Source organism: Trachypithecus francoisi, unplaced genomic scaffold (assembly GCF_009764315.1).
Source record: "Trachypithecus francoisi isolate TF-2019V2 unplaced genomic scaffold, Tfra_2.0 Lachesis_group0, whole genome shotgun sequence".
NCBI classification, from domain to species: Eukaryota; Metazoa; Chordata; class Mammalia; order Primates; family Cercopithecidae; genus Trachypithecus; species Trachypithecus francoisi.
In genome coordinates, this window is record NW_022681453.1 from 75,220,196 (window position 1) to 75,241,947 (window position 21,752).

Consider the following 21,752-nt stretch of genomic DNA (forward strand, 5'->3'; position numbering starts at 1 on the left):
GTTGAGCTAGCTACAGGTTTGTCAATTTTCATTTTTTATAAAGAAGCAACTTTTGGGCTAGGTGCGGTGGCTCACGCCTGTAATCCCAGCACTTTGGGAGGCCAAGGTGGGTGGAACACCTGAGGTCAGAAGACCAGCCTGACCAATATGGTGAAACCCCACCACTACTAAAAACACCAAAAATTAGCCAGGCATGGTGGCGGGTGTCTGTAGTCCCAGCTACTTGGGAGGCTAAGGCAGGAGAATCGCTTGCACCTATGAGATGGAGGTTGCGGTGAGCTGAGATCATGCCACCACTGCACTCCAGCCTGGGCAACAGAGTAAAACTCTGTATCAAGAAAAAAAAAAAAAAGGTGGGGTGGGGGGGGGCTGGACGCGGTGGCTCATGCCTGTAATCCCAGCATTTTGGGAGGCCAAGGCAGGCAGATGATGAGATCAGGAGATCGAGATCATCCTGGCCAACACAGTGAAACCCCATCTCTACTAAAAATACAAAAATTAGCTGGGCATGGTGGTGCATGCCTACAATCCCAGTTACTCGGGAGGCTGAGGCAGGAGAATCCCTTGAACCAGGGAGGTGGAGGTTGCAGTGAGCCGAGATCGTGCCACAGCAGTCTAGCCTGGTGACAGAGTGAGACTCCGTCTCAGACCAAAAAAAAAAAACAGAAAGAAACAAAAGAAACAACTTTTGGTTCTGTTCTCTATTTTTCTATTCTTTACTTCATTCATTTCTGTTATAATCTTTATTATTTCCTTGCTTCTTCTTGCTTTGAATTTAGTTTGCTGTCCTTTTTCTAATTTCTTTTTTTTTTTTTTTTGAGATACAGTCTCTCTCTCGCCCAGGCTGGAGTGCAGTGGAGCAATCTCAGCTCACTGCAAGCTCCGCCTCCTGGGTTCATAGCATCCTCCTGCCTCAGCCTCCAGTATAGCTGGGACTACAGGTGCCTGCCACCACGCCCGGCTAATTTTTTGTATTTTTAGTAGAGACAGGGTTTCACCATAACATGTTAGTCAGGATGGTCTCAATCTCCCGGCCTCATGATCCGCCCGCCTCGGCCTCCCAAAGTGCTGGGATTGCAGGCGTGAGCCACTGTGCCCGGCCTTTAATTTCTTAAGGCAGAAATACAGGTTATTGGCTCACTATCATTCTTTTTTAATATAGATGTTTACAGTTATAAATTTCCTTCTAAATACTGCTTTAGCTGCATCCCATAGGTTTTGGTATGTTGTGTTTTTGTTTTCATCTAACCCAAAGTATTTGCTAATTTCCCTCATGATTTCTTCTTTCACCCATTGGTTATTTAGGAGTATTCTGTTTTAATTTCCACTTTTTGTGAATTTTCCAAATGTCCTTCTGTTATTTATTTCTAATTTCATGCCATTGTGCTCAGAGAACATATTTAGTATGATTTCAGTACTGTTAAATGTACTGACACTTGTTTTCTGATGTAGCATATTGTCTATTCTGGAGAATGTTTCATGTGCACTTGAAAAGGATATATATATTCTGCTACTGTTTGGTGGAGTGCATCACAGATGTCTTTTAGTTAGTCTATAGTGGTGTTCCAAGTCTTATATTTCCTTGTTGGTCTTCTGTCTAGTTGTTCTATCATTGAAAGTGGGGTATTGAATTCTCCAACATTGTTTGCTAATTATATTTTAAATAAATAGACATGGGGTTTCGCCATGTTGCTCAGGCTGGCCCTGAACTCCTGGACTCAAGCTATCCACCTGCCTCAGTCTCCTAAAGTGCTGGGATTACGGGCATGAGCCACCACACCCAGCCCCAAGTTTTACTGTTGAATTGTCTGTTTCCCTTCAATTCTGCCAACTTTTGCTTTGTATATTTTGGGGCTCTGTATGAGGTCTGTATATGTTTATGATTGTTATGAATTCCAGATGAATTGACCCTTTATTCTTCCTTGTATCCAATAATTTTTGTCTTAAAGTCTATTTTGGCTGATATTACTACATTCACTTCTGTTCTGTTTACTGTTTGCATGATGCATCATATTTCTTCCTTTTACTTTAAATCTATTTGTGTCAATCTAATTTGTCTCTTATAGCATACAGATAGATCATGGGTTTTTTTTGTTTGTTTGTTTTTTGAAACAGGGTCTCACTCTGTCACCTAGGCTGGAATGCTGTGGCACGATCATGGCTCACCGCAGCCTCGACCTCCCAGGTTCAGGTGATCCTCCCACCTCAGCCTCCCAAGTAGCTGGAACTACAGGTGTCACCCCACCCAGCTAATTTTTATATTTTTTGTAGAGACAGGGTTTTGCCATGTTATCCAGGGTGGTCTCAAACTCTTGGGCTCAAGCAATCTGGCAATCTGCTCACCTCAGACTCCCAAAGTGCTAAGATTACAGGCATGAGCAACTGTGCCTGGCTTGGTTCATGTATTTTTTCATTCTACCTATCTCTGCCTTTTGGTTGCAGTGTTTAATCCATTTATGCTTAATGGCTATTTTGCTATTTGTTTTCTACATGTCCTGTGTCATCTTTGTCCCTGTGTGCCACCATTACTGCCTTCCTGTGTTAAAAACACATTTTCTAATGTATCATTTTAATTCCTTTGCTGTTTATTTTTTTATTTTTATTTATTTTCTTGGTGTTTACCCTGGGGATTATAATTAACACCTTAACTTGTAACTATAGACCTTGCTTTGATTGAAGTTTCTATTTAGAATTTCAATTATCTAGTCAAATTTAGTTAAGAAAAATAAAAAGGAGCTCTTCAATTCACAAATACACTAGGAGGTTCTTAAAATAAGCACCTGCCTCTGGTATGAACACTTACCTTATCTAATAATACATTCTGCCACAACCTAAAGATACTGAGGTAACTTCTATCCCTGGCACCAAAAGATGTGAAGAAAAACTGCAAAGAAAAATAATAGGACGATTTTAGTGTCATGGAAAATAAGAGGAGATTATCTGTCATGAAGGCCTATGGGGACTTGCGACTTGCTTATGGGTTAAAACAAACTAGTAGGTCAACACTGCCTACTTTGTATACTATTTTTATTTAACTTTTTGTTATAATAGAAGAAACACAGGTAGTTGCTATATGAACAAGGTGTCTTTACAAATTGTATCTTCCAATAAACACAATTTTGTCAGTATTTACTAGCAATGGGGACTTGAAATATTTATGTTTCTCAGTTTAACTGTGGAAATCAATCTAAATAAAATTATGAAAAAATGAAAACTTTTATTCTGAACTTTGCAAAGAGATATGAATTGGTTGCCACTTGAGCCAAGTATACACAAAGAATAAGAAAAAAATACATGTGGATTTCAGATAGATTTAAGGATCTTAATTTTTAATTATATCAGTTTTCATGATCTTCTAAAAACTCCAGAAATACCTCTCTCTGCTAATTATAGATATAAAGCACCCATGCTAACACTGCACTTTTCTTTGAATGCTATAACAGAAAAGTAGCATGTTTCAATCTATAATTCTACATTTTTATTTAATTGATTTTTGCAAAGTCATATTTTAAAATAGGCTTTTATAAGAAAATGCAACAAGACAGCACTAAATACAGTCTTCTCAGTGTTTTATCTCTTCTAGTTCCCTAGTTAATGACCTTTCAAGGCTAAGCAGTTATTGTTAGGAAGGAGAAAGCTCAGTTCTATGCTGGATTAAGTTATTTTATTAAGTAAAATATCAAACAAATAATATTTTGGATGTTAATGCTTTTCATAGAAAGACTTTAGAGTGCTATTTTCTAATTCATTAAATTGAAACTTTGCTATACATTATTCATAAAGCAAAACTTTTTACAAAGAAGATATACACAGGATCTCTTCCAAATAGAATTATATACATAATATGTGATCTAATGATCAATACTTGCTGTTCCCTATTCCCTTTTCTTAGGCCAAATTGTTTTGCCTAATTATAATAACCTTACAACCCTGTGTTCAGATATATAGATTTTAAAAATCTTCTAGTCTATCTCATTTTCACCACCATGTTATGCTTGCTAATTCCCACTTCTTGTACTAAATAGCTTAGTATTAACTTTATCTACTCTCATGCACAACCACCACATTCCCAACTCCTTAAAATGACCAGCTTTCTGGATAATCTACATAAATTACTACCTTTCTTTTATTCCTTGCTAGATATCCAACCTCAAAAACATATTAGTAAGTCTTGATTTGGCTGGGCACGGTAGCTCACGCCTGTAATCCCAGCATTTTGGGAGGCTGAGGTGGGTGGATCACCTGACGTCAGGAGCTCAAGACCAGCCTGGCCAACATGATGAAACCCGGTCTCTACTAAAAATACAAAAATTAGCCTGGCATGGTGGTGGCATGTGCCTGTAGTCTCAGCTTCTCGGGAGGCTGAGGCTGGAGAATCGCTTGAACCTGGGAGGTGGAGGTTGCAGTGAGCTAAGATCATGCCACTGCACTCCAGCCTGGGCGACAGAGTGAGACTCGGTCTCAGACAAAAATGATAAATAAATAAAATAAAATAAATCTTGATTCAGTAATAGCCTTCTTATGAGTTTGGAAAGAGTTCCAGATAATGATATCTCTAAGTCACTGGGGCATAGAACATATTCTAGAACCTAAAACAACTAAAATTGCTATGATTAACCTTCCTTTAGTCACAGAGTATATAAAAGGGGTGAATATTTAGTAGTACAGAATTTTTTACCATGATGATGAAAAAATGAAATCATTGCGTTAACATAGTGAGGAAGTTAAGACCACGGTCTCTGCAATTAAATCAACTGGGTTCACAGTCTTGTTCTATCACCTATTGTTAGTTCTGTGAATTGGCTCACTTTTCTTTTCTTTAGTTTTCTCATCTACAAAGTAAGAATAATTATCACAGTGGATCTTTATAAGAATTAAATAAGAAAATATATGTAAAGAGCTTAAAGTAGTGTCTATATAACAGTAAGTGTTCAGTAAATGCTGACTTACTGACATTATTAAAATTTAAATGCTTGATCCTGAAATTCCAATACATATGTGAGAAATGTCACAAATGAGCATAAGAGGGCATGGTCAGGCTATTCACTGCAGCACTGTTTGTAATAACAAAATATTAGAAAGAAACTAATTGTAAAGGATATCGCGGTATATCCATTCTATGAAATATCACAGCTTTTTTTAAAAAACAGGTGGGTCTATCTACATATGCAGACCTACAACTACAAGAGATAATGTTGTTGTTGTTGTTGTTTTAAAAAAACGAGGCCGGGCGCGGTGGCTCAAGCCTGTAATCCCAGCACTTTGGGAGGCCGAGACGGGTGGATCACGAGGTCAGGAGATCGAGACCATCCTGGCTAACACGGTGAAACCCCGTCTCTACTAAAAAAAAAAATACAAAAAATTAGCCGGGCGAGATGGCGGGCGCCTGTAGTCCCAGCTACTCGGGAGGCTGAGGCGAGAGAATGGCGTAAACCCGGGAGGTGGAGCTTGCAGTGAGCTGAGATCCGGCCACTGCACTCCAGCCTGGGCGACAGAGCGAGACTCCGTCTCAACAAAAAAAAAAAAAAAAAAAAAAAACGAGAGCTGGCCGGGCGCGGTGGCTCAAGCCTGTAATCCCAGCACTTTGGGAGGCCGAGACGGGCGGATCACGAGGTCAGGAGATCGAGACCATCCTGGCTAACATGGTGAAACCCCGTCTCTACTAAAAAATACAAAAAACTAGCCGGGCGACATGGCGGGCGCCTGTAGTCCCAGCTGCTTGGGAGGCTGAGGCAGGAGAATGGCGTAAACCCAGGAGGCGGAGCTTGCAGTGAGCTGAGACCCGGCCACTGCACTCCAGCCTGGGCGGCAGAGCGAGACTCCGTCTCAAAAAAAAAAAAAACAAAAAAAACCAAAAAAAAAAAAAAACGAGAGCTGATGAACAACACATGTAAGATTACATTTACTTTTTTTAAAAAAGAGCAAAACCATACATTTATACATGCATGCCTGTATGTAAATACAAAAAAAGGAAGTTTGAAAAGTCTGAAAAGATATATACCAAACTGATAGCATTTGCCTCTAGAAAGAAAATGGAATTGGGGATTATGGGTATGGAATGAAGATGTTAGTTTTGAAATTGTTTGATGATTTTGTTAAAAAAAATGAAAAAGTATATTATGCATTAATTGTAAAACTAAGAATATTTAAGTCTTCCTCTTTCCTTCCTGAACAGTTCAGCCCTAAAGCTATTGGTGGAACAGAGAAAAGTAGGCATCCACACTAGGAGTGTGGGAGGCAACAGAGGAGGTGCAGTAGCCTAAAGCAGAGTGTCAAAACCAGATGAGAATGAAGAGGTTGGCCGGGTGCAGTGGCTCACACTGGTAATCCCAGCACTTTGGGAGGCTGAGGCGGGCAGATCACCTGAGCTCAGGAGTCTGAGACCAGCCTGGTCCATATGGTGCAACCTCGTCTCTACTAAAAATACAAAAATTAGCTGGGTGTGGTGGCAGGCACCTGTAATCCGAGCTACTGGGGAGGCTGAGGCAGGAGAATTGCTTGAACCCGGGAGGTGGAGATTGCAGTGAGCCGAGATCGCGCCACTGCACTCCAGCCTCATTGACAAGAGTGAAACTCTGTCTCCAAAAAAAGAAAGAAAAAAAAATGAAGAGGTCATCCCCTGTGTGGAGTGTCAGAGCCCAAGTGAGTAAGGGCCTCCACATATGGGGATGATGCGGAGAACTGTATTAGAACAAGAACGGGGTGAAAAAAGTATGGAGGAGGAGCATGAGTCAGAGTTCAAGAAGGGTGACCACATAAAGGGGTAGCTTTGTGTGTGGTGTCAAGTGTCAAAGACCAAACATGGTGAAGAGTGGCCACGAATGAGCACACCCTACAATGACATATCAGAACCAGAGCAGGTGAGGGCAGCGTAGTGTTAAAGAGTCCATGGAGGTGGTCTTGTGCTGGAGTATCAGAGCCTGAGCAGGGTGGGGACATGGGGACAGCAACCCCACATAGTGACAAACTGGCACAAGCAGGGAACAGAGGGTGTCCCTGTAGAGGGCAATCTAGCAGAGGGTAAAACAACTTGGCATGGAGTATCAGCCCAAGCAGGACAAAGAGAGTCAGTTTTTTGTTTTTTGTTTTTTGAGATGAAGTCTTGCTCTGTCACCCAGGCTGGAGTGCAATGGCACGATCTTGACTCACTGCAAGCTCCACCTTCCGGGTTCATGCCATTCTCCTGCCCCAGCCTCCTGAGTAGCGGGGACTACTACAGGCGCCTGCCACCATGCCTGGCTAATTTTTTGTATTTTTAGTAGAGACAGGGTTTCACCATATTGGCCAGGCTGGTCTTGAACTCCTGACCTCATGATCCGCCCACCTCAGCCTCCCAAAGTGCTGGGATTACAGGTGTGAGCCACTGAGCCCAGCCGAGACTTTTTACATGATGACAGCATCTGTGTCATGGTGTGATGGGCAGCAATGTGATTCTAAGTGTCAGAAACCAAGTCAGGTAATGAGGCATCCATGTGGGAGAGAGGTGGCAGTGGAGAAGAAAATTGGTTATACAAAGGCCCAATGATTAAATAAGTAACTGTACTAAGGATAATGGGAGCCTGGTTTCTCACAGCCAGGGAAGAGAGTTACAAATATGGAAAGGAAGAAAACAAAAATAAATTCTGTGGTGTTAGATGGGACTTAGAGGTCCTGATGTGAATTTACGTTTTGGATGGATGGATGGATAGATGGATAAATAGATGTATAAGTGAGTGTATATATGTGTATGCATTACGTATATGTGTATGTGATTATATAGATTTTTTTTGTTTTGTTTTGTTTTTTTTTTTTGAGGCGGAGTCTCGCTCTGTCGCCCGGACTGGAGTGCAGTGGCCAGATCTCAGCTCACTGCAAGCTCCGCCTCCTGGGTTTCCGCCATTCTCCTGCCTCAGCCTCCCAAGTAGCTGGGACTACAGGCGCCCGCCACCTCGCCCGGCTAGTTTTTGTATTTTTAGTAGAGACGGGGTTTCACCGTGTTAGCCAGGATGGTCTCGATCTCCTGACCTCGTGATCCGCCCGTCTCGGCCTCCCAAAGTGCTGGGATTACAGGCTTGAGCCACCGCGCCCGGCCGTGATTATATAGATTTAATGTACACCCTTATTATGCCCCCTTAAAGGGTTTGAAAATAGTTATACCCCTCCCCCAACCCCATAGCAATGAACACAACGGCTTCTTTCAGTTTCCCCTAAAAGAACCTAGGACTCCTTGGAGAAGTGGTTGATCCCAGGGCTGGGGCAGGGAAAGCCTGAAACATCTTGGGCCAAAAAAATAAGAAAATGCTCAAACACACTGCGAATACTCAAAAGGATACTGGAGCCAGCTTAAGGGGCTCCCACTGGCCAAATCTGGGACAATGTGAGCATCAAAATAAATAATGATAGTAATGGCTTATAATTCATTGAATAAGATAAGAAATCACCAGTTCACACTGACATAAGTAAATGAATGGATAAATTCAAAGTATGGTAAGAATGGTATATCTGCATAGTTTCAAAAAACCTTCCCCCAGGCTGGGCGCGGTGGCTCACGCCTCTAATCCCAGCACTTTTGGAGGCCAAGGTGGGTGGATCACCTGAGGTCAGGAGTTCAAGACCAGCCTGACCAACATAGTGAAACCCCATCTCTACTAAAACTACAAAAAAATTAGCTGGCCGTGGTGGTGCATGCCTGTAATCCCTGCTACTTGGGAGGCTGAGGCAGGAGAATCGCTTGAACCCAGGAGGTGGAGGTTGCAGTGAGCCAGGCACTCCAGCCTGGGGAATAAAAATGAAACTCCATCTCTTAAAAAAAAAGCCTTTCCCCAAAATACTTACTACTACAAAGGAAAATAGATTATACTAAAGTCTGCAGACACCACCTTAATCGAATGTTCAAAGTAAGTATCACCAGTAATGGTGGAAGTTAAAATCATGTGTCATCTGATAGGATGTAGTGGTGAGGGCAGAGTGTCATTTCTATGTATTTCTTCCAAAATTACATAACCTAACTTTAATCACAAGGGAACATCAGACAAACACAAATTGAGGGATATCCTACAAAATAACTGACCTGTAATCTTTAAAAGTATCAAAGACATAAAAGTCAAGAAAAGACTAAGGAACTCTTCCAGCAAATTAAAGAGCATGATAATTAAATGTAATGTGCAATTCTGAACTGAGTCTGTTTGCTATAAAAGATATTATTGGACTAGTTATGGAAATTGAATGGGGTCTAAGAATTGAATGGTGGTAACATATCAGTGTTAATTTTTTGATGTTAAATTATATTGTGGTTATATAGAAGAATGTCTTTGTTGGAAGTACATGCCAGAGTATCTAAGGTGATGGAGGATCAGGGTAAGAATTTATTCTCAATTAGTGCAGGAGCAAAAGCTCTTTGTACTGCATTTGGAAGTGTTCTGTAGGGATAAGACTGTTTAAAAATAAAAATAGCCAGACTCAGTGGTGCACACCAGAAGTCCCAGCTACTTGGGAAACTAAGGTTGGAGGATCACATGAGCCCAAATGCTTGAGGCTAGCCTGTGCAACATAGCAAGACTCTGTCTCTAAAAAAAGAATAAGATAAAATTTAAAGTGAATTTAAAAGAATATCCACAAGATTAAAAAGTACAATTACAAAGATTTAATATCACGGTACTAATACTCTCTCCCCTCCTCCCCCAAAACTCTCCCTGTCTCTTTTTCTCCCTCCCTACCCCTCCTCTTTTTTTCTCTTTCTTTTTTTCTTTCCTTCCTTCATCTCCTTCTTTCTTCTTTCTTTTTCTTTCTCATCACTACACTTCTAATATCTCTCACGCAGGGCCCTAACCAATTTTCCAGGTGGTTAAGAAATATTCTTGATATATCCCCACTAAGAAATGGCAGATATTGTAGGTGAATAATAAAAATTATGTCAGTTAAAGATAATTGCCTTTTTTAAAAAAGAATACAGTGGTTAGTGCTTATGTGTATGCTATCCAAATCTGTGTTCACCAGGAGCATTTTTTTATTAGTTGCTATTGTGCAGTGATTACTGACTGAAAAATACTCATGGAATTAATAGAGTATTTAGAAATAAGGACATTGTGCTAACGTTACCTACCTAGAAATGAGAAATATGGGTGAAAGTTATCTGTAAACTATAAAGTACAAAAAATGTCAGCAGTCATTTAAAGTTAACTACTAATATAACTGCATAAAGAATTCTAGTATTAAACATATGTGTATCGATATTCCTAACTCCAGGAAGAAATGCCTAATTTCCCAAAGCTGATGGTATGAGGCAGATTTTCTTCACATTATGTAATATAACAAAGACAGGAAAGTTTTTCACCTTTTCACTTTCTGTAACTATCTGGATAGCATTTGGGATGAGTCGAGCAGTTTTCTCCTTGGTCATGAAGGTTATATTCTTTAAAGCAATAGAAATCTAAACACACAAAAGAATTTTTTAATGTATTTTTCAAAAACATACACAATACAAAATGCCAAGTATCCCATCAATCTAATCCAGAATATTCAACTTTGCAGTTGAATGTTCCTCAGGTTTTTCGACCTGAAGGAGTTAATAAGTACATGCTTATATTCTCTGAGAAAAACAGGGTAAGCAGTTTGCCCTGCAGTATTCTCCCCCAACAACTCCCCTATCTAACATTAGTACAAAGTGTGAAAAGACATGTGGGTGTTCATGTTCCACATTAACACACAAACAAAAATCAGACAATCTGTCACTTAAGACATGGTTTTGGCAGCCATTAAGATATATGTTCAAGCTTTTTTCAATTAAAATATCTTTCTCTAACTATACTGGAACTCAATGTGTTAAATCAGAAAAATATATTATACACATATATACAACACATGTTTGTATTTACAGGCACACTAGTTTAGATGCACAATTATATATAAATTTACTTTGGAATCATCTAAAGTACAGTTTTTAAAAGAACTGTATATATCTCTATGCAATTATTTGTATCAACAAATCAAATGCAAAATGTCTTACTGTAGTTTCCCATCTGAAGATGTTGCTATAGAAACATAGCCAGTTTTCTGAAAGGTATAGTCGTCCCTGAAGCAAAATGTCCCTCTGAAGAGCACAAGCATAATCTATATACACAAAAATAAGATATAGCTTATTCATGAAAATGTGAGAAATTAATAGACCTTATACTATATTTCAACAGATGGAAAGTCATCACTTTCTGTTCACTAGTTCATTCATTCATTCCTTCATATACTTTGGACACCATATGTCAGATATTTTGTGTAGTAGGATTAGCAGAAATGGCTCTTGCCTTCATGGAACACAATGTACAGGGAAGGCAGAAAATACACAAATATGGAAATAAATATGATAATGACCCAGCGTAGAGAAAGCTATGAGAGCACATGCAGGTATGAGGACGGCAGGGCAGAGAGTGTATCAGGAAGGATTCTTCTAAAAAAAACTGATCTTCAACATGAAAAGATCAATAAAGGTTCAGCAGGATCGTAAGGGAACAGCACATGCAAAGGCCTTTTGGTAGAAAAAAACACAGCACATTTGAGGAACTATTAGATCTTTGGGCTAGAGAAGCTGGCGAAGCTAGATCATGTAAAGTCTCACAAGCCATAGTAGACTGTGGCTGTCATGAGATGCCACCGATGACCTTTAAGTGGAAGGAATAGGAACAGATGTATATATTTAAAGATTACTTTATTCACACTGTGAGAATGAATTATGATAAATCAGTTGGAAGTCCAGAGAAAAGTTGATGGTGACTCAGACCAGAAGGTGACCATAGTAAGAGACAGAGTAGTAAGATTAAGACATATTTAGGAGGTAGTACTGATGGCGAATTGGTGATTGATTAGATGTTAGACAAAAGTAAAGAGGGGTCAAAGATGACTCAGAAAATTGTATACATTTTAAGTCAGTTTCAAAGTTGTTTCTCTCAGCAGTGGCTCACGCCTGTAATCCCAACACTTTGGGAGGCCAAGGTCGGCAGATCACTTGAGGTCAGAAGTTTGAGACCAACCTGCCCAACATGGGGAAACCCTGTTTCTACTAAAAATACAAAAATTAGCCGTGGTGGCGGGCACCTGTAATCCCAGTTACTCGGGAGGCTGAGGCAGGAGAATCTCTTGAACCTGGGAGGCGGAGGTTGCACTGAGCTGAGATCGTGCCACTGCACTCCAGCCTGGGCAATGCAGCTAGACTCTGTCTCCAAAAAAAAAAAAAGAAAAGAAAAGAAAAAGTTGATTCTCCACGTCACCACTGAAGTCCAGCAAAATCAAGTCTGCCTGCCAAACAAGTTAACAAGTTAATACCATGCCTCTAAGGATAAGATCTGGCTCTGTGAAGAATGTAAACTGTACTGCTAAATTATTAATAATATAAGATATAAAGGGCTGCTATGAGGAGATTTAGCTTGACTGCTAAATTTTAAAACTCTATAAACTAATTAGCAATTTTAGGAAGATGTTCCATAAATCTCAAAATGTTTCCACTTAGTCATGTTAAATGTCCAAGCAAATACTAAAAATTGAGCAAAGTAATTCAGTCTTCCACAATGTTTCCATCAGCAAAACAAAACTGAGGTGCCACCAAACAAAATTTTCTTGTAAATAATTAAGCAGGTTAGGTTACCCATTAACTAGTCTCCATCACTAAAACAGAGATTGGGCTAAAGGTCACCTTGAAATATCCTGAAATTTGTTTCCAAACCACCAAACCATTTTATCAATTAAATGCTTCTCAAACTTCAGACCAGAAATACCTGGTTGACTTATTAAAACACATATTGGGCCAAGCGTGGTGGCTCACACCTGCAATCTCAGCACTTTGGGAGGCCAAGGTGGGCGGATCACCTGAAGTCAGGAGTTTGAGATCAGCCTGGCCAACATAGTGAAACCCCATCTCTACTAAAAATATAAAAATTAGCCAGGTATGGTGGCAGGCACCTGTAATTCCACCTACTCAGGAGGCTGAGGCATGAGAATCACTTGAACCCAGGAGGCAGAGGCTACAGTTAGCTGAGAACACGCCATTGCACCCCAGCCTGGGCAACAGAGTGAGACTCTGTCTCCGAAAAAAAAAAAAAAACACCATATTGCTAGGCCTCTCCCCCCAGGTTTCTGATTAAATCGCTCTGGGGTGAGTCTGCGTGTCCAACAAGCTCTCAGGTACCGACAATGTTGCTAGTCTGTGGACCACACTTTAAGAAACCACTGCATTATTTTACATTAACTATGTTCAAAGGCATAGTAACCACCTAGATTATTTTAACTGAAGACTATTTGATATATATCAGCAGACTTTTTCCAGGGTTTTTTGTTGTTGCTGTTGCTGTTGTCTCACTCTGTCGTCCATGCTAGAGGGCAGTGGCGCAATCTCAACTCACTGCAACCTCTGCCTTCTAAATCAAGCATTTCTCATGTCTCAGTCTCCCGAGTAGCTGGGATTAAAAGCTTGCGCCACCACATCTGGCTAATTTTTTGTGTGTGTGTGTGACATGGAGTCTCCCTCTGTCGCCCAGGCTGGAGTGCAGTGGTGCGATCTAGGCTCACTGCAAGCTCTGCCTCCCAGGTTCACACCATTCTCCTGCCTCAGCCTACTGAGTATCTGGGACTACAGGCACCTGCCACCACGACTGGCTTTTTTTTTTTTTTTGTATTTTTAGTAGAGACAGGGTTTCACTGTGTTGCCCAGGCTGGTTTCGAACTCCTGGCCTCAAGCGATCTGCCCGCCTCGGCCTCTCAAAGTGCTGGGATTACAGGCGTGAGCCACCGTGTCCAGCCTCAGTGGTTTTTAAAAATGGATTCCCTAAAATGTGTATGTTTTATTGTAATAAATGTATACTTCAATATAATTGATTTATTTATTTTTTTTTTTTTTGAGACAGTCTTGCTCTGTCACCCAGGCTGGGAGTGCAGTGGCGCAATCTAGGCTCACTGCAAGCTCCGCCTCCCGGGTACACGCCATTCTCCTGCCTCAGCCTCCCCAGTAGCTGGGACTACAGGCGCCTGCCACCACGCCCGCCTAATTTTTCGTGTTTTTAGTAGAGACGGGGTTTCACCATGTTAGCCAGGATGGTCTCCATCTCCTGACCTCGTGATCCGCCCACCTCGGCCTCCCAAAGTGCTGGGATTACAGGCTTGAGCCACCGTGCCCGGCCTGATTTTTTTTTTTAATGGCTTCTTGTCCAGGTACAGTGGCTCAGGCCTGTAATCCCAGCATTTTGGGAGGCCAGGGCAGGTAGATCACTTGAGATCAGGAGTTCAAGACCAGCCTGGCCAACATGGAGAAACCTCATCTCTACTAAAAATACAAAAATTAACCGGATGTGGTGGTGTGTGCCTGTAATCCCAGCTACTTGGGAGGCTGAGACACGAGAATCACTTGAACCTGGGAAGTGGAGGTTGCAGGGAGCCGAGATCACACCACTGCACTCCAGCCTGGGTGACACAGCGAGACGATCTCAAATATATATATATATATATATATTATATATATGAAAAGAAAAGGAATGAAGTGGATTAATAGTAGTGCAAATAAAAAAGAGATCTAAGCAAGATTCAAAACAATAATCAGTCTGCTCCCATTTAAGTTTTTTTCTGTATATACAATCCTAAATACATACAGAAATTTTCTGAAATTATACCTAAGAAATTACTAACAATGGAAGAACATTGAAGTGGTCTTGGTTGTAAGGATCACTCAGTTTTCACTTTATGTCCTTATGTAGCATTTGAAAATTTTATCATGGAACTGTATTACTTCCAATAAACAATGTTTTTAAAAATTGCTTTAATTCATTATTATAATATTTGTTGAGCTGAACTGTCTAGAAATTCATTGAGTTCTAGACACTGAATTAAACATTTTCTAATGGTACCAAAAATTGGAGAAATTCATATATAAATAAATGTTTTTGTTTTTGTTTTTGTTGGAGAAAAAGTCTTATTCTGTCACCCAGGCTGGAGTGCACTGGCATGATCTCTCCTTACTGCAACCTCCACCTCCTGGGCTCAAGCAATCCTCCCACCTCAGCCTCCTAAGTAGCTGGGACTACAGGTGTGTGCCACCATGCCCACCTGAGTTTTGTATTTTTGGTAGAGACAAGGTCTCACTACGTTGTCCAGGATAATCTCAAACTCCTGGGCTCAAGCAAGCCACCCGCCTCAGCCTCCCAAAGTGTTGGGATTACAGGCGTGAGCCTCCACCCAACCTAAATCAATGTTTTCAATTAAATATATACTAAAACCAAAACTCAGCTCTGTAGTTTTATTGTCATGAGTATATATTAAGCTTATACTAAAAAATAAAGCACTTTTTAAAGAAAAATTATTAAATTTTTCCTCTGAAAGCCTACTTCAAAAAAAATCCATGTGAACAATTACACAAATAATGATTTAGCCCTAGAACATTTGTGAAGTTGTTCTATGAGTACATCTGTTAGAGAGTATATTTTTCTGGAGGTAATTAACATATATTGAACATCAAGTTTAAATTTTCCCTCCAATTTGATGCACCAAAATCATTGTGACAAATCATTTATTTTTAGTTTTTTTTTTTTTTTTTTTTTTTTTGAGACGGAGTCTCGCTCTGTTGCCCGGGCTGGAGTGCAGTGGCCGGATCTCAGCTCACTGCACGCTCCGCCTCCCGGGTTTACGCCATTCTCCTGCCTCAGCCTCCCGAGTAGCTGGGACTACAGATGCCCGCCACCTCGCCCGGCTAGCTTTTTGTATTTTTTTTAGTAGAGACGGGGTTTCACCGTGTTAGCCAGGATGGTCTCGATCTCCTGACCTCGTGATCTGCCCGTCTCGGCCTCCCAAAGTGCTGGGATTACAGGCTTGAGCCATCGCGCCCGGCCAGTTATATTTTCTTAGTACTTAATATTCCTCTGTATGCATGTGTGTTTATGTGTGTGTCTTTTATTTATTTATTTTATTTATTGAGCCAAGGTCTTGCTTTGTTGCCCAGGCTGGTCTCAAACTCCTGGCCTCAGGCAATCCTCCCACCTTAGCCTCCCAAAGTGCTGGGATTACAGGCATGAGCTACCACACCCAACAAAAATTATAAATATATATATTCTTATAAGTCAGAAATCACTCCTCCCTGAATTACAATTGAGTCTTCCATTGTCTAATTATGAAGATGCTGCTTATCTTTTGTTAAATTTTTAATTATTATGGATACTGAATGGTTGTATGTGTTTATGGAATAATGTGATATACTGGAATAAGCACATACTTTGTAATGATCAAATCAAAGTAATTGAGAGAGCCATCACATCAACCATTTATCATATCTTTGTGTTAGAAACATCCCAATTCCACTCTTTTAGCTATTTTGAAATATACAATAAATTAGTGTTAACTATAGTCTCCCTGTGTGATACTGAACACTAGACCTTATTCCTTCTATCTAACCGTATTCTTGTACCCATTAACCATCTCCTTTTTAATCTTCCCTTCTTAGTACCCTTCCCAGCCCTCTGGTAACCATCACTCTACTCTCTCTTTTTTGCGGGGGAGGGGGTTGGGGGCAGGTCAGGGTCTCACTCTGTTGCCCAGGGTAAAGTGGCACCACCATAGCTCACTGCAGCCTCCAATTCCTGAGCTCCAGTGATTCTCTCATCTCAGCCTCTTGAGCAGCTGGGACTACAAGCACATACCACCACACCTGGCTAATTTTTTTTTAATAATACAGACAGGATCTCACTATGTTGACCAGGCTGGTCTGGAACTCCTGGGCTCAAGCAATGTTCCTGCCTCAGTCTCCCAAAGTGCTGGGATAATAGGCAAGAGCCACCACACCTGGCATCATTCTACTCTATCTCCATGAGATCAGTTTCTTTTTAGCTCCCACATATGAGTGAGAACATGGGATATCTGTCTTCTTGTGCCTGGCTTATTTCATTTAACATAATGTCCTCAAGTTCCATCCACATTGTTGCACATGACAGCATTTCATTCTTTTTTATGGCTGAATAATATTCCATAGAATTTATGTACCACATTTTCTTTATCCATTCATCCACTGATGGCTACTTAGGTTGATTCCATATCTTTGGTATTGTCAATAGTGCTACAATAAACATGAGTGTGCAGATATCTCTTCAACATATTGATTTCCTTTCTTTTGGATATCTACCCAGAAATGGGATTGCTGGATCATAAGGATGATGCTTATGTTGAAAATTATATTCTGTCTAGCATAAAGGCTTAAATGTTATTACATATACTGTCACTGAGGATAGTTCTATTTTTATAATGAGGTAATAAAACTTCTGTTTTGCAAATTTCTGTCTTTTTTACCTGCTATCAGCCTCTCTGTATCAGGTAGATGTGTGAACTGTCTTCTGTATTCCTCATTCCTGTCTTTATAGGTGGAACTTGAAATCTGCAACAATAAAAAGATTACATTTCTGTCTAATTGTAATTATGGTGTCCTAGAAAATAAATATCAAGTGGAATTTAAAATCATATGCTTTCTATGCAACATTTTGTATGTCTTTATATAAATAACCATATAAACATTTCAAAAACACCAAAAAGAAGCAAAGAAGATTACTTCCAGCATGATGAGATGAGGACTTTGGTAATCCCCTCTGCAAAAGCAAATATATAACTAGAAAAAAACTGTCAAAAATAATCACCTCAAACGACTGGAAACTGACCAAAGGCATACAATACAATCAGCTGAGAAGTATTTGTTCATGAAAATCCACTGAACTTAAGTAAGGATGGTGGAAGTCTGTAGCACTCGTTCCTGGGTCTGTTCCCATTACCCTTCTTCCTTTACCTGTTAAGTCTATGTGGTAGTTCTTTGAGGGTGGAAATAGGTCATGAAAACTGGCAGCTATCTTGACAGAGAGGGTTCAGCTGTGATGTGGATTGGAGGCAGAAAATCTGTGCCCAGGAGTGAAAGGGAAAACTCTGTACCAATCCAAGCAAGTGTGAGAGTGCAGCAACAATTGGAGCAAGCAGAATGGCAGATTAGTAAGGAGCTTAGAAAGATCTTGAAGGAGAGGCAGCCATAGATGGGCTTGATAAACTAGTCACATATTCCTGGCTGAACAAAGGCTCCAATGTGCATAATACAAACTAGAGAAAGCCCAAGCTATCCACACATTTCCTGGCCAGAGACACAAGAGGTCTCAGGGGAACATGAAAAACTGGGACAAACTTAAAAATGGTCACTTTTAAATGGCCAGAACTTTGAATACATTCCCCAGTCTACACACAGATCTGTCAATAGAAGGGAAAAGCCGTACTGGCTCTATAGATATAAGTACATTGAGTACATCACTGGCTGACGTAAGAGGTGATCCCTAGGAAGCCAACCTTAAAAATAAAAACAACAATAATAAGCAGAGCAGACACATGCCACAGGACAAACAGATTTCATAGATTTACTCTAGGCGAATGATTAAACAAGCAAGCAAACAAAAATCAGCAATGACAACCCATGGGACAGGAGGGAATGCAATCAGAATCCAGAGATGCTACAATATATTATCTAAATTGTCAATATTCTGACAAAAATTATAAGACATGCAAAGAAACAGGAAAGTGTGACTCATACTAAGGAAAGAAAGAACAGAACAGAAAACAGAAATAGCCTTTGAGGATCCTCAGACACTGAATTTAGCAGACAAAGATATCAAATCAGTTATTATAAATATGTTCAAAAAACAAAGAGAACCATGCTTAAAGAACTAAAGGAAAGTATGACAACAATGACTCAACAAGTAGAGAACAAATAGATTTTTTACAAAAAATTATAAAGAAACAAATGGACATTCTGGGGTTGAAAACTACAATCGCTCAAATAAAAAATTCACTAGAGGGTTTCAACAGAAAATTCAAAATGACACAGAAAGAATAAGCGAACTTAGGGATAGATTAGTAAAAACTATCAAATTTGAAGAACAGAAAGGACACAGATTTAAGAAAATGAACCGACTCTCAGAGACCACTGGGACAACATCAAAAGAACCAAAATACATGTGACGCGAGTATCAGAAGGAAGAAGGGGAAGGTAGAAATATATTTGAAGAAATCATGGTCATAAGTTTCTAAATTTTATGGAAAACATTCATGTATACATCAAAGAAACTCAATGAATCCCAAGCAAGATAAACACAGAGTCATGCTAAGACATACCATAGTCAAATTGCTGAACAACAAAGAAAAAATCCTGAAATGAGCAAGAAAAAAATTGGCTCATCGCATACAGTTGAAAAACAGTATAATTTGCAGGTGACTGCCCATCATTAACAATGGAGAGAACAGACCTGCTTTACAAGAAATACTAAAGGAATCTGAGCCTGGCATCATGGCACATGCATCCCTGTAATTCCAGCAATTTGGAAGGCCAAGGTGGGCGGATCAATAATTCGAGACCAGCCTGGCCAAAACAGTGAAACCCCATCTCTACTAAAATACAAAAATTAGCTGGGTGTGGTGGCGCATGCGTGTGATTCCAGCTACTCGTGGGGCTGAGGCAGGAGAATCTTTTGAACCCGGATGCAGAAGTTGCAGGAAGCCCAGATCACGCCACTGCACTCCAGCCTGGACGACAGTGAGACTCTGTCTCCAAAAAAATTAAAATTAAAATTAAAATTAAAAATAAAGGAAGTCCTTCAAGCTGCAAGAAAATTATATCATATGATAACTCAAATTCACCAGAAGAAATTAAAACCACCAGAAGTATAAATACATGGGTATTTTTAAAAGACTATGTAAATCTATTTTCTCATTTCTCTCTTAAAATCTTTAAAAGACATAAGGGTCAGCCAGGTGCGGCAGCTCACGCCTGTAATCCCAGCACTTTGGGAGGCCATGGCGGGTGGATCATGAGATCAGGAATTCAAGACCAGTCTGGCCAAGATGGTGAAACCCCATCTCTACTAAAAATACAAAAAATTAGCTGGGCACGGTGGCAGGGGCCTGTAATCCCAGCTACTCGGGAGGCTGAGGCAGGAGAATTGCTTGAATTCACAGAGCGGAGGTTGCAGTGAGCCACGATCACGCCACTGCACTCCAGCCTGAGCAACAGAGTGAGACTCTATCTCAAAAAAAAAAAAAAAAAAAAAAAGACATAAGGGTCTACAAAGCAATAATCATAATACTGTATTGCTGGGTTTATGAGATAATAACATTAGTTGAAGCAAAGGTTCAATATTTTAGCAAAATTAAATTAGTATGAAGATGAAGAATACTGTACTCTCTCAAGCAATCACTAAAAACAACCCTCAAAAAATTTTAAATCAAAAGGAATTAAAATGCTACCTTAAAAAATATGTATTTGACACATAAAGAAGGGGAACAGAAGAACAAAAGAAGATATAAGACATATGGAACATAAATAGCAAAATGGTTATTTGTAAATCTAACCATATTATAACTACATTCAATGTAAATAGAATAAACACAAACTGTCAAAACATAGAACCAACTATATTTTGTCTACAAGAGACACACACCTTAGTTACAAAAATACAACAAAGTTAAAAGCAAAAGGATGAGAAAAAGATATACCACACAAATAGTAATCACAAGAGAATCTGAGTGGCTATATCACTTTTTAGCTGAAATACTGCTAGACCAAGAGAGATTTCATAATAATAAAAGGGTCGATATATTGCTTCTCGGCCTTTTGGCTAAGATCAAGTGTAAAAGGGTCGATATATGAGGAAAATAATCATAAATGCATACACAACAGAGCCCCAAAATGCATGAAGAAAAATGACAGAACTGTAAGAACAGACCATTCAATACGTTGGAGGTATCAATACTCCATTCTTAATAATTGATAGAAAGACTACACAGAAAACCAGCAAGGATATAAGAGACTTGAACATTTTTCACCAACCACACCTAACTGGCATTTATAAAACACTCCATCCAACAACTGCAAAATACACATTTTTTTCAAACATGCATGGAACATTCTCCAGAACAGACCATATGCTAGGCCACAAAACAAGTTTCAGTAAATTTGAAAGGATTAAAGCCACAAAAACTATGTTCTCTGTGAACACAGAGTAAAATCAGAGATCAACAACACAAGGACTGGAGCTCAACTTCAAATCATCTTAATCCTTACAAATGGAAGGGACAATTCCAGATTGCTTGACAGCTGTATAGGAAAATTCTCCCTGGAAGAACACATCACTCTAGGACTCAAAATGCTGCCACAAAAATAATGGAAAATAGAGAATAAAGGATAAGAAACTGATAATACAGTGAGGAGATCTAACACACGTGTAAACGAAGTCCCAGCAGAAAATGAGGTAGATGCAGTATTTGAAACAATAAAAATTTTTTTAAAAATTTAACATTTGAAGTTTCTGTCCTCAAAGACCCCAAATTCTTCTTTTCTTGTAGTTCTCTAAAATCGTTTTCGAAAATAGCATCTTCCTATTCTAAGTGATTTGAACACTTTTTTGTGCATATTTATATATGTAAATACAGTAAAACTCAATAAGCCACTATCTTGCAGTCCAAAAATCCTAACAGTTGGCTTCTAATCAAAAATAGTCTGAACAGTCCCAGTGATTCGGTATCTGTGGCACACTCCATAGCCTCACAAGCAGATTTTTTAATGAGGTTTGGTAGTTGCTATGGTTTGAATATGGTTTATCCCCACCAAAACTCACGTTGAGGCTTGGTCCTCAATGGAATGGTATTGAGAGGTGGTAGGAACTTTAAGAGGTGTTTGGGTCATGAGGGATCCCTCATGAAGGACTTATTACCATCTTGCGGGAGTGCTCTCTGGG

The 21,752-nt window shown here is 39.8% G+C and overlaps 1 protein-coding gene across 3 annotated transcripts in view; it reads right to left on the reverse strand.

Moving 5' to 3' along the window:
- Positions 1-21,752, reverse strand: part of GRAMD1C (GRAM domain containing 1C) — a 117,603-nt gene that overhangs the window by 62,750 nt on the left and 33,101 nt on the right. For all 3 annotated transcript variants that reach the window (XM_033211229.1, XM_033211227.1, XM_033211228.1), the window contains 4 exons: positions 17,284-17,368; positions 10,985-11,088; positions 10,313-10,408; positions 2,804-2,884 (listed from right to left, as the gene is read on the reverse strand). In XM_033211229.1, the coding sequence (XP_033067120.1) occupies positions 2,804-2,884; positions 10,313-10,408; positions 10,985-11,088; positions 17,284-17,368 (366 nt within the window). The remainder of the gene's footprint in view (positions 1-2,803; positions 2,885-10,312; positions 10,409-10,984; positions 11,089-17,283; positions 17,369-21,752) is intronic.